This window comes from Ylistrum balloti, unplaced genomic scaffold (genome assembly GCF_031769215.1).
Source record: "Ylistrum balloti isolate Yb309-2 unplaced genomic scaffold, AGI_CSIRO_Ybal_v1 Utg369980, whole genome shotgun sequence".
Lineage (NCBI taxonomy): Eukaryota > Metazoa > Mollusca > Bivalvia > Pectinida > Pectinidae > Ylistrum > Ylistrum balloti.
The window spans coordinates 726833-746645 of NW_026782068.1; the positions used below are offsets into that span (position 1 = coordinate 726833).

Consider the following 19813-nt stretch of genomic DNA (forward strand, 5'->3'; position numbering starts at 1 on the left):
ATGCTTAGCACACGTGCCCCAACTTACATGAGAACTACTTGGGACCTTCGCTGGCCCACATTGGCCTGACAAGTTCCCAGTTACCTGAGGCACAGCGCGTGCAAAACAGGTATGTGAATGACCTGTCATGGTTGAGTAACCACCATAGTAAACTCATAGTGACACAATTGTAAACATTGTGGTAAAATATTTAGGAGTATCCTGACAATACGTTATATTTTGTTTTTATCGAACATACAAATTGTACACATCGGAAATATCACTCTTTCAGCCATGGAAATGGTACACGCCTGAGATAACGTATTTCTCGCCTACGTCTGGGCCACCAGGTAAGCTATCTTCAAACGAACAACCATGACATATTTCTTATTGAACATCCATGCGTCTTCTCAAGTTATTAAATATTTCATTCACACTCTTTTTATTTAAAATGTCTTAATTGAAACTTCAGCTTTGGGGAGTTTTTCGAAAACCGTATTTATGACACGTGCATTATTTATCTATATCAAATTCTGTAATCTCAAGTGTATTCGAAAGTGCCTGTGTTCAACTTATAGCTGATAAAGTGCGTACTGATATTCGAAATTTATTAATCATATTCATATTCTTAAATACCTACATTGTTGTCCTATTTTGTTTTCATTTACATGATAATTATAAATACGCTGAGCTAACGTTCATTTCACTGAGATATTTATATCTTTATCGATACATTTCATAGCAAAAAATATCCTTGAAACAAAAAACAAAAATCCGATTTTGGAAATTAATTACTATAATTACTTTTCTCATACATAACACAAAAATGCGGCTTCATTTCTGATGTATCCGAATGACAAAGTGGTCCATATCACATCAATTCCAGTACGGTTATTAGTTTGTAATATGCCATAAACTTCATACCATATGTTGCTAGGTACATTGATTACTATGTGCGGGCGGATATATACCAGCAGCTTTGGAGCAGACATGACCAGCATGAACGGCCGTGAAGACGTAGATATTAGAAGGTAAGATTGGCCCAGCAAAAACAGACGAATAGACATGTTTAATATGGGGTTACATATCTTATTATTATCATTGGAAACGTGAGATTACTGACTTAAAAAGACCATGGCGGATGGTCCCGATGACGCAAGGGACACCCAACCTGTACTTGGTACTCTACTTGCAATTTGCATGGAAATTTTGTTCAGAGTTTGATCGAGTAAGAGGTAAAAGTAAGATTCTGCACAAGCTATTATCGGGTTGAACTGGCACAAACGGACGAACCGACTTGACCCTGAGAGGGTAGTCTAATACAAGATTCATGTATCACAATACATTTTATTCTGGTGGAGTCAGTCAATATGTGAAATCAGGTACACCTGAAAAACAAGATCAATCAAAGTAGAACTAGATCAACGAGCGTTTCCTCTAAGTGAAAGCTAATCCAACCAGAACCACAGCATTTATTTTTTAAAATATACATAAAGCATTTAAATTTACTTTATGTAATAATAAGGGTACTACCTGACTTATTAAACACACATATTTACATATTGGTCCTTTGGTCCATTTTCAATATATGATGTGATCTAAATGCAAAAGGTTTGTCTTTTCACAGACTATAATCCGACCAGTCGAAATAAGTCAATCTGTCTCTGTCTTTCTGTCTCTGTCTCTCTCTCTGTCTGTCTGTCTCTGATTCTCTCGGTCTCTGTCTGTCTGTCTGTCTCTCTCTCTCTCTTTCGCTGTCTGTTTGTTCTCTGTCTGTCTGCCTCTCTCTTCTCTGTCTGTCTCTGACTCTCTGTGTGTCTTTCTCTGTCTCTGTGTGTGTGTGTCTCTCTCTTTCTCTCTTTGACTCTCTCTCTCTGCTGTCCCTCTCCTTCTCTCTCTCTCTCTCTCTCTCTCTCTCTCTCTCTCTCTCTCTCTCTCTCTCTCTCTCTCTCTCTCTCTCTACAACGATGTAAACACAATACAACGCATGTGAAATCTGTTGAACCCGATTTCAGAGTACGTGCTGGTGGATTTCAGTGTGAAATGAAGGACGAGAATGGCGAATTGTAAGTATGCTGGATCAATACCACATGAAGCAGACCCACATAGACACATTTCAAACATACTCTTTGGTTTTATGTACATACTATAAAGTTCCTGGCAAACACAAATTTACGCCATTTTAAAAGCGTCGAAGCTTCTAATCTTATATACCTTGTCGTGTTTTATCTTTTAACCGAATTATCTTTCGATGAGAGAAATTGATAAATGATACTCAATTCTGTCTGTCCTTTCGATGTTATTCAAATACTCAGGTTTAAATGATACTCAGATCTGTATGTTCTTTTGTTGTCATTGAGATACTCAGGTTTAAGTGTCAGATTTGTAACTTTAAAAAAAAAACATCCTGAACGTCATTCAGTCGAAAAATCTGTAATTTTCCTGTGCATTTCCTATCAGACTGTAAAACCAATTTACAAATTTAATATTTCAAAAACCGTTTTATTCATTTATGCATGGTCAAACGAACATATCTGATTTCAAATTAAACATGCTAGCACCGTCTTTAGACTTCGTTTTGCCATTTGCTTCCTACAAAGATACGGCCTATATCTCGATTCCGAGACAAGTGATTATGGCTGCTTAACCTGCAAGATATCTCCAACGGGTTCAAGGACAGGTGAGATGACTCTCAAATTGTTTAGCTTACGTTAAATTATAGTTCTTATTTCTTAGTTTTAGCAACTTTAAACAAAATTGGAAGTAATGGTGGTTTTATTATTTACAAACATTCAGCAAAGTGAACGTTACACTGTTAGTTACGGTAACGATTGATGTATTAACTGATGCAAAAGATGAAAATTTCATCTTGTTCACACCGAATGGTATCTTTAATCGATGACGGTGCATTTTTTAACTGTAAAGAACTTTAGAAAATGTAAATTAGACTGGACCCCAATTGAGAACATGTTATTGTACATGTAGAAAGACGACAGGATTTTTCATTTTGAATATAAAACATTTAAGGTTTGTATTTTCTAGGCATATTGTGAAGGGTTGTCGAGTTATATAATTGATTTTATTTAATCTTTATTTAGTCTACCAGAACAGCAGGTGTGTACAATTGATCATAGATGTTGATGGAAAAGTTCAGTAGTATACAAATATCACTTTACGTCAAAGTTATATGTTTCTGTATTTTCAGGAAGTATCAACGCTACCCTCTTAATATCCGGGCCTTTTGGTTTGTAAGTAATTTACGTATTAAGATCCTTTTTCAGTACTCTTCCTCCCTCCTTGATGTTCGGATTGTTTTATCATTTTAATCATCAATACAACAATATAGATTTATCTTAATATGCTCTTAAATGAATGAGACGGATTATTCTTTTAACAAACATTCTATAGTTTCGAGAGAACATTGATCTATTTAATGCACCCGAACCATCAAACTACACATATTGTACCCATTGTATGATCTATTGTTATTACCTACTTTTACGGTAGTCATAGAGATCTCGTTGAGACATATTCTATTTCTTTTTTTTTTTTTTTTTTTTGAACAATGAGCTGGACGTATTTAATTCTCGATAATTAGCCTGTTGGTTTCGTTGTTGTATACCTTGTTATCATTTGATATCGTGACATAACTTACTTGATTGACCAACGTTTACATGACGGATGTCCTGGATGAAGCAAAAGACGCTTACACTTCCGGAACACCTGGTATTTTTTCTCCGTGTAAATCATTATTTTGTACATGATTTGCCCTGGTTTTGTGGAATTTTAATTTGGATTAAGATTATGTTACCATGATGGTATTTTCTTGATTTTTTTCAGAGCTAACATGCACAATAAGAAAATAGATAACATGGGAAAAGTACATATGTTTCAGAGCTATGCTGGTAAGTGTTTTCCAAGAATGTCACAATTTTACCATATTCGATCAAAAATGATAAAATTAAGTTGACCTATCGATACTTTCTTTCATGTTTTCGCTATCTTAGTTCTTAGATCTTTGGAAATATCCATCGCTGGCATCTCTATTTACAAAGAATGTTTATACAGTGCCACTGCAAAGTTTAAAACATCAAAACAATATTCACTACTATATATTTTGGAGATAAGATATGTTATCATGGTACATTTTTGTATACACAGACCCAAAATAGAGTCTTTAGTGACCAAACAATATCATATTATATTATAGTATCGTGGTACTCTTATATACACAGGATGTTTGTTCAGTCCCACTCCAGAGACTGTAGTGTTAAACAACTCCGGCTATTCTTTGACAGAACAATATATTATCATGGTACAGCTCTATAACAAATCCTGTTTATACAGTGGGATTTAAATACAAACATTAGGATTACACTACTTGTTAAAACCAACCACGAGTGCTAGTTAAAACAATCCGGAAGGACCTCTTATAATGTGATACTTTATTTGTTGTTATATTTATTTTTGTAATTTATTCCAACAAAAGGCTTTTATCTATGCTGATATTGTTTGTTCGCAAATCCTCTTCAGTTTAAAACGTATGTGCTAATTCTTTTTCAGTCATCGATTCTGTTTTCCCTACATCTGGCAGCTTAGAGGGTGGTACCGTGCTGACCATATCAGGAAACCATTTTGACAACTCTGTAGAAGACCCTATAGTCTATATAGACGGTATGATATTGACTACAGAACAAACGGCATGCTAGTGAATGACATCTGTAAATACAAATTAGGAGTTTGAAACAGTAGAGCCAAACAATGAATTAGACTCATGCATCCTTGTAGAACTCGCCAGTGATGTTAAAGGCCTAACTATTTAGAAACGACAGAGGAAACATAAAGATATATTGATAAAAGATGAAATCTAAAGTGGGAGGTGTACTAGTCCCATGATTCAATAAATTTCATAATTTTCGTAATGTGTATATCATGACCCATTTCATAATTCATATATTCAAAACGTTGCATACAGGTTAAGGCAAACCTCTGGAACTACAACTCCACCAATTATTTGTACTGCCTTGTTGTGATCACACCAATTGCTATTATAATAGCTTGTTACCTAATCGAGTATCTTTGTTCCAGGATTGAACTGTGAGGTACTGACAATGACGGAGACAAAGATAACATGTCGGACTCCGCGTAACCAAGGATCTCCCAAAACAGCGTATACAGGTTCTTTCCCTTATATAATTATTGGTAGTACTGTTTAGTGTTAGATCGTGGGCAAGTTTGCTGCTCGTTAGTTGGCTTGTTGTGTTGAGTGTTGTATACCCTGTTATCATTTTAGACCGTGATATTACTTAATTGGATTGACCAAGGTTTACATGGCTAGTGTCGCAGACACTAACTACTCTGGAACGCCTGGTCTTATCATCCTTGTACGTTATTGCAAACCTTTGTTTTATCATAAATTACTATTGTTTTATATAATTTGACCTTTGATTATGACTATCTTGACATATTGATATTTTTGTAATCATTTGACTACATCGAACAACTTCATAAGAATATGTATTGTATATAAACAATGATCTCCCCTTGTTCTTTGAAACTTCGAGTTCTGTAAATCCTTATCAATGTATCCTTATCAAATGAAACATGGGCACCGAAGGCACACATCTTTGTACCATTTTTTTTCGGTATAATTGGGAACACTGTATAATTAAAGATATTTTAGTGTGTAAAATTTATCAAAGAAGTAGTGTTACATTTAAAAAGTAGAGATCTTTGTTACTACAATCAGGTAATTAAAATTAAGTTGACTTATAGTTACTCTTTAACACGTTCATTAAGTGATCCACAATTGAGTTTGACTTATAAGGCAATGCTTTCAATTTGCGAATTCACAAAACATAAAAGGTGTTTGTCATTAACGCCAATCTAAAATAACCACACACATCTCGATTAGATATGGAGAGTCAATATTTTTCCTGTTGGTCTCATTTTGTAATATTTTTAGGGCAAAAACAACGTGAAAATACATTAAAAACACCAACACGTGAAAAAAAAATCTTGATACAAACTCGGGTAAATCCAGGACAGTCATGATCAAAAGAAAGACTTGGAGAGTTTCGGTAAAAAAAAAGTACAAGGAGATAAGAGAAGTGTTTCAGGACAGCAAATGTCTTCGGATTCATTGACGACAACTTTCATATGAATCTTGGTCAAACCAAGTCATTAGTGTTCCGTTAAAAATTAAAAACAACGTATACACAATAACGGAACCAACAGGCAAACTAACGGGCATCAAAAAAAGTATTTCTCATGAGATCAGTATACGTCCACATGGACATTTATACATTTTTGTTTTACATGTACATTTATTTAAATTTGAAATTAAGTATTCACTTTTTCATACCTTAAGGAAACCGGGGGCTTCTGATGGAGGTGTGGAATATATACAAGTCACAAGCAAACCTTAAAGATGTACTCAAGTTTAACAGTTCTACAAGCGGGCACATCGCAAGGTGGACAGACGATTTCTTCACCGAGAACGTTTTCACTGAAATGGATTTATTTACTGGTAGATTTCAGGGTTATTTCTTACCGCCCTGGGAAAGTGATTATCAGTTTCTGTTGAAATGTGATGACGGTAGTGAGCTATATATGGAAATAGACGGAAATATGGTAAGTTTTACAAACTAGCGACGTATATAATTTTCCATTCAATTGTTTGCAATATTCGAAACCTTAATTCACTAATTATAAACAAAAGTTCAACATAAAAAAAGCATTTTACTTTTTTTAAAAAAATGTGGGTGGGTGTGGAGTGGGGGGTGGGGGTGGGGATGGAGGGTGTTGGTGGGGTTGGTGGTGGGGGTGGGGGTGGGGGTGGCGGGTGTTGGTGAGGGTGGGGGTGGAGGGTGTTGGTGGGGGTGGGGATGGAGGGGGCGGGCTGCGGTGTTATTGCTATTGTTTATCTTCAGATGAAATGCTACTTATCTTAAATTAGATGCAAAAATATCGTGTCACTAATTTTCTCATAACTGATATATTTTCACGTCATTTTTATTTTATAGACAATGATTGCCGAATGTCCAAAGTATACAAGATACTACACTTCCAACCCTTCCCAGATATCAAGTCGGATGCATTTACTGCCAAACACCAGGTAAAACAGATCATTTAAATCGAGTTATTTTTATGCTTTATCAAGACTAATATCAGATTGTTTTTTTTAATTAGATTACAAGTTAGTTTACTAGCACATACATGTAATTGTTAACACATTGAAAAGACAAATTTACCCACACACCACGGTTAACATCTAAAAAAATAACATCGTAATAATGATCATATATACATAACTAGTAACACACTGGATTCAAATTGAATAAGAAAAAAAATTAAAAAAAAAAAAAAATCACTTTTATTTAAGTTACTACATGGAACTGGTATATCGGGAAGCATGGTCATCATATTTCGCGAAAGTGGCAGCAAGGGTATTTAATCCACTATTAAATGGAACAACGGGAGAAAATGTGGACGGAGTACATCGTGAGCAACGAAGCATTAAGATGGTATCCACCTTTAAGAAGGAAAGACAACTCATTCAGCTTTCTAACTGGGTGGACCAAACAGGAAAAGACGAAATTCAGAAAATTACCGTGAAAGGGACATTCGGCAGTGGTTTTCGGTTGGGAATGTACTCCATATTTACCAGTATGTATTTTTACATGAATGAAATGTTCGAAGTTTGGATTTTCATATTTTCTGGAGATGACTGTAAACCAACTAGGCGTTGTTCTTGTATAAGCTGTGAATTTAATTGCCTAGCTTCGTCCCATTATTAACTGTAATGTACAGGTAGCGTTTCTTTTTATATATATTTTTTTTTGTAATTTTCAGATATTGCAATTATGAAATGTATTACGGGTATCGCTATTGTCAAATACACCAGATTGATTTAGAATTAGAATTAAGAGATACTCATTACATTTTAGCCTGTTGTTTAGCATATGTTTGTGTTTACGAAATGTCAATTTTTTTTTATTAATTAATCGAATAGAATTGTGTTCTAAATCGTCATTACATCTCCCCCACCACACCGATTCCAAGGCCAGTGTAAGTGAGTCCAGAAGACTGTTTCAGAAATGAGGATACCAAAATATTTGCATACTCACACATTTTATTCAATGACCAGATTGTAGCATGCATAAGCAATAATTTTAATATCTGAAGAGTACAATAGTAAATTCCGGTAACATTGATTTGATCAAATTCAGTTCATCATCAGAACATTTTTGGCAGTAGTGTTCAATATAAACAAAACGTGTACTCAAACTATTTTGTAGGGAGATAACAATACACTTGAACCGGGATTTAAATACATTTTATTTTGAAAAAAATGTTGTTTAATGTTCCCGTGTAATAATTTGATTGATTCAATATGTATTCGAATCAATTGTTCTGTAGTGGTTGCGTTCATTTACATAAATAGTATTATGATATAAATATTCATTCAATTATGAAAAGTTCGGGACTACATTTCTAAAATATTATACAAAACATGTACTGTAACTGTATCTAACAAGGAATACAATTTAACTACATGAAATTGCTCAATGTTGAAAACCACTTTAAGATGATAGAAGAGTAATGTTTTTGGATTGTTGGATATCGTTATTGCAGTAGCAAATAAACGAGAGACTTCTTTCTACAAGTATAAGGTTCAACAATAGCAATTGTGAATTCTCCATAAACACTTATATTCTTATTCTATTAAAATTAAACTAAAAGATTAAAATGGCAGAAAAGCTAAAAGATCAGAGAGAGATAACTTGAATTATATATATCTAAAAAGTATAATGTTTTTTTAATCGTTAACGAGTGACAACAAAATTATAAGTACATAATATAAAATACACATTTCCTTGCTTTTATCGTTGTCTAATTCTTCAATAAATCTTTTTCTTGTCATTTTAATATAAAATTCCGCTAAATATAAATGAAATAATGATACCATTTGTTCCATTGGAATCAGCTGTGCACAGTCCAAAATAATTGAAAATCCATGTCTGATGATATTGGTTTTAACTGGTGTATCTTCAGTCTACGTTTATGAATTATACTTCACGTATCATTTTTCACTTTTATTGCAGGAAAGCTACTATTTGCGTGCAGTCCGGAAGATATGGAGAAGGAACTAAACTTTAATCCAGTTTTTTCACAGGGTGATTCAATTTCAGTTACTAGAAGTGAGGTAAATGGAACATATGAATACATCGTAACCTTCAAGTCAGACAGAGGTAAGTATCAAAAAGAAATTATGATGCCATTTGGTTGCACTTTCAGATACGATAATGATGTTTTGTCTTTAAATAACAAAAAACTGTTTGACATTGCATCGGTTATACCCATCGAAGAGGAAATCAAGGACGCATTTTTGTTTACAACTAAACGAATAGGGACAGCTCTATTGTTAAAATCAAGATGTCAGTCTCCGTATGGTACAGTAACCATTTCTCAAGAGCTAAATCCGTATGGACATTTTTATCAACATGTCGCAGTTGATTCGACATTCCCAATATTTCGATTTCGATGTAATCTAGTGGTAGACAAACTCAAAATAAAGGGTTGGATATAAGATAAAAAAGACGAATCTTTACAGTTTTATAATGACCTCATATGGAAATATTCTATTTTTGTCGGTGAAATTGAGTTGAAACTGTTTGTTGCTCGGATGTAAGCTTGTCAGTCTCTGTTGTTGTTTACTGTATAATGTACAAATACGGGCAAAATATGTGTTGGTATTTCGTGTTACAAGAGTTCGTTATACCTTGAAACTCTGTGCTCTTTTCAATACGTTTTACCTATTGTTTTGCACTGACCTATAGCTAGTAATTTATGAAGGATTCATGTTTTTAGTTTGTTCGACGATAAATCATGAAAAACGCACTAGGGTGGATCGAAATCAAATTGACCAAAAACCACTCGAACCTCGGTCAGAGGTATAAACTCATAGAAAACACCCCCTACTTTTCGGCTCACAGTAAAATTTTGTAAACGCGGCACTGATTGGCTGAAATTTCAATCCCCCCTAGACCTTTACACTTATATTGTAACGAAAATGAAAATATACATTCTATCTGCATTTATGTTACCGCGAAGAAAAATTTTAAAAAAAAGCAACTTTAAAATCATCTGTTGATAAATTTGTCATTTTAGGTGATTTTCCAACTCTTGAAACGAAAAGCATGTCTGAAGGAATCGAGGTAACTGCTACCGACGTACAGAATGGGGTCTCGAACGGCAAAAGCGTAGCGTTTTTCATGGGGAATATTCCAGTGCCATTGGTGAAACGAGATGCAACCGGTCCGCAGGTAATGAAAATGTGAATATGACAATAACGGAGTATGATGTCATCAATTGTATCTAAAGTGTAAAGACATTCGTTGCAATTTATCAAGATAAAGTAGTCAGCGTTTTATTGAATGTGTGAAACGGTATCACAATTTTATAGTATTACACAAAAACTGGATGAATCTCGCGGTGGATAAACTGAAAGTGGATTTACTGCAGTGGTGCGTTTAAAAACGTTGTCTCGGCTTGCACTACAGTACCTCTTGCAGAACACTTTAAATATCCATTTTATACCTTTTTATCTTTCGATTAAATTAACAGGCATGCATATTCCATGGAATATATCTTTTTACAGAATTCGATCTGTAGCTTTTTATCTTGTTCTAAGTATAATGCTACAATATAAAGGTACGCTTTCATCAAAACGTTCATCTCTGTTACATTTCTTATAACCCAACGGTATACAAGTATCTGTATTTTGCATTTATTTTTTTTTTCGTTTATGGCATCATTATTTAATGTAGTAAAACAAATAGTATCCGTATATCATTTAGAAGTGAGGTGTGATAGATATGAACATGTTAAATGTTATCATTGTATTAATGTAATTGCAAGCAGAATAAGATTCGCAAAAAAGAAAATAGAGTTGATGATGCTTCAAAAGATTTAAATTTTAGAACCATTTAATATAATATTCAAGATGCAATATCATTGGATCTATTTGTGAACAGTGTTTTATGAACAGAAATATATCAATATCTGCTTCACCTGATGCCATTATAACATCATTTTGTCCAATCAGATGCAGTCAGCCCTCAACAAAATGGCATCGTCACAATGTCCGACATACTTTAATCCAAAGCGATACATCATCTTCCATGACTTTGAAGATGAAGACTCACTGCCCAGAACATTTGATAAAGAATGGACTAACAAGATTGAAGCTTTCTGTGGTAACGGAGTTTTAAAGAATCCCAATATGCTTCACAACCACGTTTACTCACAGGAAGTGAATGCGTATCGATACCAAATTGTAAGCAAATCTTCAAGTAATTCTGTGTTTAACAAATGTATTAAGAAGGTCATAAACTTATTTCATTTCGCAGCGTCCGTCTTAAAGACTCAGTATTTCCTTTGATACGACTTTTCAATAGCCAAGAGACCTTGATTTACAATCGTTTTGCCAATAACATTCTAAGTTAAAAGGCTACATAATTTTATTCATATACATGATGTCAATTCACGTCAAATGTCACAAGGCAAACATGTTGAAGTACATAACTTTTCATAACCAATGGTCACAATATCATGCTGCTGAAGAGCAACCAAATGTGTTCAGATTAATCTTCAGCCTCATTCAAGGTCAGGTGACCTGTGAATTGGCACGGTCCTGGTGTTTTTGTAGTAGCTTTGGAAATAGGATTTCAAAGTTGTCTTCTTTCTGAGCTGAACAAAACGTTATCGATTCAGGACCATTGAATCCCCTATTTAACAAATGACTCCGACTTAGCTACTATACATTTGATGTACGCAAACTTTAATGAATTTGAGTGTTATGTTTAGTTTAAAATCCATATCAACATTATGATTGTTTAGTTAATACATTTACATACTTGCTAACATACCCGACTGTTATTGGAGATTCTTGAACATCCTGCAATCTCCTGTTTATTTCAATAACAAAAAGCAAGGATACTCTCCCAATTTTAGGAAAACCCGAATAACAGGTCTAAAACTGACCTCTTGATTAATAGTCGATACAATTGGGGTCATGAGTGCAATGAATATTTGTAGTACTATCATGCATGCTTACAAGGAAAATAACATTGTTATATCTATGCAATGTTAATTTTGTTTTTAATATCAAATAATATATTTGTCAAGTTTCCTCCAATATATCTAACACTGGCGCAAATGTCTGGTCACAGAATACCTTCATATTCTTGTTAGTTCAAGAACAATAATAAATAGTTGTTTGAAATTGAATATACTTCTATAGAATCCTTTACTATAAAGACGCCGGACGATAACATTCTTGATGACATATAAGTATAAATATATTGTGTAATATAAATCGTTCACAGTTATGTCTGGCATATAGAGGTGATATAGAACACAGACTAGTGATGTATATTAGGCGATACTACAATGATGGCAAAGATGGCAGTGCATGGGTAACATTGGACAACTTCTTCACGCCATCAGAAAGGTATTTTTGACAGCTTTTGCTCCATCCTAACAACAAAATGTATAATTTTTTTGTTTATCAAGAGCAATAAAAATAGATACTAATCGCTTACAGTATTGATGGACAGAGTTGCATAAAATTCATATACAGTCAATCAAAGATTATTTGGGTGTTAGTGAAAGCATTATAACCATAATTCATAGCCTTTTAAAAGGTATTTTACATAAGTGTAGGTTATTTATACAAAATAGATCTCGATCGATTACATAATTGATGAACAGGATTGTGAAAGAAATTGAAAACAACAAACCAAAGATTATTTGGGTGTTATGAAGGTATATAGCAATTTTATGAAGAACAGAGTCACAGGGATTCACATTCTTTGTGTTCGCAGATGGACGTACAAATGTATTAACTTGTATGATGCTGTGATGCGTTTGCAACCGGCGACCGTTGATAAAGTGAATATTCGAAACATGTATATATACAAAGGCGTTAATGATATGTATGTGGATAATTTGTATATTGGAGAGGAAGAAACCACATCAGACTACGGTAGGTAGCATTGAGCATGACGTGAAAGGACTGGAAAATGAAAACGAGGTTTAATGATGCGTGGTAAACAGTTATGGTGTTACTTTACCTACAACGTGCATTTTTCAGGGGAAATTCGTTGCTTTCCCTGTGTAAGATCTCCGTAAATATTTCTTTTTTCACCATTGTAAAATAATATGTTCAGTTTTGATTATATCGAAGATAACACTGAGCATTTTTTAAAATAACAAAATTCCCTTCATGGATAAATATAAGACAGTATTTTAAAAATTGTACACACAGCGTATTGGTATTTGAAGTAAGGATATTATCATTAGAAAAGTAATGTTATCTCTTCAGCTTTTAATTTCCACTATTTGGGTCTCATGAAAATAAGGCTAAACGCAGACATTATTCAAAATTTGATAGTAAAAATGAAATATTATACTAAATATTGAAAAACGAACAATGTGTATACCATATCCCTTTAGAATATATAATGGTTTGTCTTGATATGTAATTACAATTTTGTAAACACGTTACCCGGTTCCTTACTTAATTCTTAATCCAGACGCTGTTTTGAATACGTTGTCCTTACAAATTTCGTTTTGAACATTGGTGCATATTATATTTTCTTCCCTCCTAAAGAAAATGCATACGAGTTGCGTATTCCGAATGGATATGGATTTGTTCATGTGGATGCTAAAGCTTATCCGAATGGTTCATATGACGCCAACTTCACTGTTGCTAATGGCGAATACGGCTTCCCATTGCTGACAACACAAGAAGGCCAGGTATGTAATTAATCCTCTCCTATATATCAATAACAGGTTCCGTAAGCACCTGATCGGAAAGTCTCGACCATGGTGATGAAGACAATTCATTCGATTAGTATTGAATCTGTTTATGGTGTATGTTGTTCTTTCAAGACAATTGTGTTTGAATAATAGAAGTACGTTATTTTGATATTGGTATTGCTTTGAGGCATTCAAAATAGATTTAATTGAAGCATGTAACTACTTCTTAGTTTGCCAGTTGGTTCCGTTGTTGTATGAATTTTCCTCATTTGTGAACGTGTCATTACATACTTGGGTTGTATAAGATTTATATGAATCAGAAGACCCTTACTCTTCCCGAACACTAGTCTTAATTTGCTTGTACTGTTGCTGTGGTCTCCTTGTAATATTTTGTATTTTTTCTTTTTGCCCTAGTAGAAACGAATTTGAGTTTGGAATATGTTTATGTTGACATGTTGGTTATTTCCTGTCGTTTTTCGTAACTCTCCAATGGTACCATGTTGTCAGTTTACAGCAATAGTAACGTAGAATAATGTAGAGTTGCTTCTCATTTCGTCAGTGAGTGATCAAAGTCATATACGATATATAACGCTAGTTTGACTTTAATCACTTTTGATTGTATCTTTGCCGCTGGATGATAGCTAGCTTTAGTTATCTATTTATTCTGTTTCTAGGATCGAGAAGAGAGTCGTTTCCGTGTGTGAAATTTCTTAGTTTTCTTTCAAATAAAATAAAACAAATTAAACGTATTATGATAATACATAAACTATATGTGTGACCACACACATTGATATCAGGAAAGAATTTTTGAAATCTTTTAATTTATGAATGATATACATCAGAATCGGTAAAAAAAGTTATTTTTCAGTTAAAGGAATGTGATCATCATTTGTGTTGTTTTTCTTGTGGTGAAAAATTAATTCATTTGTAGACTTCAACTAATGATTTTTTTTAAAATTAACCAATAAAAAATCATGAAAACCTAAAATGATAATAGAAAACCAGAACTATATTCTTTGTAACTGAAAAAAATATTTAATATTCGATAGCGACCTACAGGGGCTGTTGCGACAATTACGAGACTTGAGTATGCATCTCCACCAATCAACGGAACTTTCGATATCACACAATCGGGAACGACAATCACAGGTAAGTGTAAACTTAAGTCTTTTACAATATTGCTCTTAAGAACATTGACATAGTCCTATCACTTAATGCTAATACTTTTGATATCGAATCAAAGTCATATGGCGGATTATTTTTCCGTTATAGAAGGTTTATCTACGAATACATTTCAGACAAAGGCCTAACTTGTAGGAAAATATATAACTTATAAGCTAGTGGTTTGAGTTTTCACGTGATGGTCCCGACTAATTCTTGATCCTGATGTAATCCTGTTTGCATATATAATCAGCCTGTTGTGAAGTCAGTATTATATAATGAACGGACGTCATGTTTTACGTTGTGACGTCAGAATGGAGACCGTTAATAAAAAGCCGATATGACAACAAATGTTATGTATGTGAAGTGGAAACATTATGTTTCAAGCAAAACTTGACAAAATTATTGACCATGTCATAAAACAAGGGATATCACGTTAATTTAGTATGTGTCGTTGTTAATATCCTCTGCATGTAAATTGGTACCGGCTTCTCCTTAGTTCAAATCCTATGTGTAAACGTTTGATTCATGTGAATAAAGGCAAATTTTTAAAATAAAGATGTAGTAGCACATATGTATGCTACGACGTTCCTCCTGAGATTTATTTATGTTTTTGTGGTTAGTTCATCGTCCTGGAGTTTCGTTAAGCGCAAATAAACGTCCCTGATTATATGAGAATAAATATATGCCAGAACAAAAGTTTTAAATTGAAAATAGTTCAGTATAATACTCAACAAACAAACTCGGTATTCAAATATTCGCAGGTATACCTGTCACCAGTAGCAACGCAGATTTGGAGTCCAGATTTGAGGAATTAGATTTAAAAACGACCATCACACGGACGGATACCATTCCTTTGTTTGATTTTGAAATATTCGTGGAATATTCTACATACAATGGAGACCTAGAACCAGAAATGCAGGTACGTTGTTGAGGCTCTATTTAAATTATCATTTAAAGATACTATTAGTAGTCATATCTAACACCATTGATACTACTGTTCGATAGAAATATGGAAAGGTCAAAGTGATGTCCGTTTGTAGTAGTATTGAAAAACGTCCTGTCAAAATATTCTTTGTTTAACTGTAACCATGAAGTACGCTTCGCCCAATTGTCAGCGTGAATTATTATTTGTTTAAATGAAGTATTAACAAGGTTACAAATGCACCTGTTTATGATTACAGTGAAACCTCACCTAACGACGACCTCAAAATTACGACCACCCTGCTATTACGGGCACATTTTTTTTCAGTCCCGTTTTTTTCACTATCTTTGTTTTGGTCGCTTCAGTATTACGACCAACCCGCTATTCCGTATGACGAACACTTCTTACAGTCCCAACGACCACTAAATAACGATAATTGACCTCAAAATTTACGTCGACTTTCTGACCAGTGATAAAAGTTTACCTGGTTTGGCAGTGAATCGCGAGCATGTGTCGTTGTCGATCATTGTTTTCGTCACGGGTTACCGACCCTGTCAACAGGTGGCGTTACATAAAATAAACATCAAATTAATTTGGCTTACCTGTATGAAACTGCGTGCCAGACACTTTTTAATAGTGAACTATTGTTTGTTAATTATGTATTGATAGATCGGTAGGTATGCTGTTAAACACCTTAGAAGCCCTGCATACCCAAAAGTGAATTATGTAGTCTTTTCGGCCGATATTCCAAGTTGTCGAGGAATTTAAAACTGTGTTTGTAGTAATATTACACTCTCGACATCGTTTGAACAATAAAAAGAAAACATTTATATGCTCCATTTTTACGACATATTTTCACTGTCACAAAACTCAGATGAACTTTATCACGCAATGATGACACCACGTAAACGAAACGAGCTATCATGATTGCGAGAAAAGGACTTATGGAAGAGGAGGCTGTCCAGATCCGTATCTCTTCGCAACAGTGTACACTGGACCCTTTTTTTTTAAGTAAAAAGACAAATGTGTTGTTCTAAGTGATGCACTGACAGAGTTAATGTGTTTGCGAATTTATGTGAAAAATGAAGTGTTGAAAGACTTTATCATGACTTCATTAATATTGTTACAAATGTGTTTTACTGTGTAATACGTGACTTAGTTAATGTGTATGTAAATTTAGGTAAAATAATTGAAAAAATAACGTTAAATTCCTATTGTACTAAAAAATGGTGGTTTGTTTTCTTTTATTCATTGTTTACGATAGTAAAAATACATGTATATTATGATATTAACTAAGGAATATATACATATATATTCTTTTGTCAATCCATAAATCTTATTTTTTTACATGCATTTCATAAAATTCAACATTTTATATATATAACTTATAACTCCGGTTACGGTTCTTTGCGGTCAATCTGATTCTCCTCACTATTAAGACCACCTCGCTATTAAGACAACCTTTGTTCAGTCTCCAAAATGGTCTTAATAGCGAGGTTTTCACTGTAGATATATTATTAGCTGATGTGGTTTATTTTTTATTTCGATTGATGGGAAAACACCACGTATACGTTTCATCCTTTTTCTGCAATATTGAGGATCATGTAACAGTTATGCTTTCATCAACATCTATGAAGATTAAGCGGTTTATTTACAAATTAAATTACGTAATATTACATCAATGTTTATTGGAATTACCGGTCCTCTTCAAGAAATTCTTTTAAATGACTGTTCAGGACAAAGCTTTGGATGAAGTACTGTCTGTTTTTGTTGAAATTATCAAAACGCAATCGCTCCTTACTGATATTTTACAGATCAACGATACCTTAATAACTGGGAGGGATGTAGTTTTGACGACAAGAACTTTGCAAAATGGCCATCACCTGATGGATCCGATACCTGGAGAATGTTTGAGAACACGCCATGAATTGCCACAGGTAAAAATTTACATATGCAAGGTGCTTGGATGTCGGAAACCAATAAAATATTTCTTATATATCATGTAATATGGTTCTTAGGTATAACATACTATTATAACTTAACTGATCAGGTTCTGGTTTACAGAATATCGTGACATTATTGTCTTAAATACATTCTAGATCCAAAGTACTCATATGTATTTGTACATGGTCTACGTATAGCCATAATATAAGGATGATTAAGGACAAAGGGTAAGTGAACGGTATCCTGTAAAGCTGATTGCTGTTTCATGTAAATGATGAGGGGGTGTTGCGATCGCCATAGTGATTCCATAAAGAAATGCATGTATTTTATTTCTTTGTGCGATATGAAACTTAACGTGTTATTTTATTGGTTCTGTTGTTGTTTATCTTGTTCTTCATTTGAGAACATGACATTACTAACGTGAATTGAACCAAGGTTTACATAGCGGACCTCATTGATGAAACAATAAATGTTCTTTCAGAACACCTGGTCTTTCTCTCCTCATACTTTTTTTGGAGTCTCCGCGTAATTCTTTTGTTCATATTTTGCCATAGTTTTATTGAATTTGAGTTTGGATTATTTTTATGCTCACAAGCGGGTTATTTTTTTTTACAATAAGACAACAAAGAAGATAGCGAATGCAAAACAAACACTTAATTCAAACTGAAACGAAATGAGACTAGAATTAAGACAACAAAGAAAAAAATTAATGAAAAAGGCTCTTATTTCTAGGGCCAAATGTGAACCATGAACAAAATAGGAGATTTAACGCAGAATCTTGAAAATGTACAATGTTAATAAGATCAGGTGTTGTGTATGGGAATGTAATTACAACTTCATCGATGATACACGCCATGTAAATCTTAGTCGATCCATGTAAGTTATGTCACATACTAGACAGGTTCAACCTTAAGGAACCATGATACGTTCCTTCGATCATTTAACATGTTAAACGTCATATCGCACAAGGAATTAAGCGAGAACGTGTTATTTAAACCAACAATATAGTAAACAATTAATAATGTGTGGATTAAAATTTGGATATAATTCCGAATTGTAAAACAAGCTATAACACTATTGCATATTCAACGCGAAATCTGCGGTATTTAATAACTTGCTTAAGAAAATGTGATCTGAAAAAACAGTAGTCTTGCATGCATTTATTTTATGAGAAGAAATCCAAAAAAACCGTTTTGATTGGACAGCAGAAATCACAGAATAGACCAATCGGTGATTACATTTTAAGAAAATGAACAAACAATAGCACAGAAACTATTTCAAGTATAAATCTGGTACCACACTGTAACGTTTTGAATATTTGTTCCTGTCCATTGCAGATTGTTCATTTACAACACTGTATTAAAGCTAAAACTGATTCACAGTGACTTTAAATCATAATAAAATGTAGATTTAAAAATATTTACGTGATTTTGAACGAAATGTATGTATTTTACAATAGTACAGCAAATCCATTGTAGCTAACATGTTTCGGGGGGTTTAACTGTTACTTTCCTTGTTATGTACATGTATTTGCAATGTAACAGGTTCTAAATTTTACCTGGAATATGACAACAGTACAGTGGTTTCCCAGTAATCGACAACAATTTTCCCATACTCTTACAATGTATAATGTGTTTCCGTATAAAGAATGTGCTTGTGTTGCACGGTCTATTATCGAGCCTGGGTAGTCGTCAATATTCAGTTTTAATCAAAGTTCACTATCATGAGTGCTTGCCATATTACATGCCTTATTTTAGCTGGTAGTAACAGCTTGAAATATTTTTAAACATTTAAATGAGATAGAGAATCCACTATGTATAATGAATTTCTCTATCCTGACGAGCAGGTGACGCTGATGAACAGTGGAGTTCCTACCAGATGTACCGGAAATTGTTCATTTGAATGGTTAGAGAGTTCAACCCCAGTCTTGCATCAGTCCTCGCCGAACACAGGTAAACATTTAGACAAGTTTGATTA

The 19813-nt window shown here is 33.8% G+C and overlaps 1 protein-coding gene across 1 annotated transcript in view; it reads left to right on the plus strand.

Moving 5' to 3' along the window:
* Positions 1-930: 930 nt before the first annotated feature.
* Positions 931-19813, plus strand: part of LOC132547818 (fibrocystin-L-like) — a 69655-nt gene continuing 50772 nt past the window's right edge. Inside the window, exons 1-16 of the mRNA XM_060211619.1 lie at positions 931-1010; positions 1995-2045; positions 3820-3884; positions 4543-4653; positions 6350-6612; positions 7005-7096; positions 7364-7647; positions 9087-9233; positions 10153-10307; positions 11090-11320; positions 12372-12496; positions 12870-13030; positions 13658-13803; positions 14856-14955; positions 15732-15889; positions 16562-16565. Of these exons, the coding sequence (XP_060067602.1) occupies positions 931-1010; positions 1995-2045; positions 3820-3884; positions 4543-4653; positions 6350-6612; positions 7005-7096; positions 7364-7647; positions 9087-9233; positions 10153-10307; positions 11090-11320; positions 12372-12496; positions 12870-13030; positions 13658-13803; positions 14856-14955; positions 15732-15889; positions 16562-16565 (2173 nt within the window). The remainder of the gene's footprint in view (positions 1011-1994; positions 2046-3819; positions 3885-4542; positions 4654-6349; positions 6613-7004; positions 7097-7363; positions 7648-9086; positions 9234-10152; positions 10308-11089; positions 11321-12371; positions 12497-12869; positions 13031-13657; positions 13804-14855; positions 14956-15731; positions 15890-16561; positions 16566-19813) is intronic.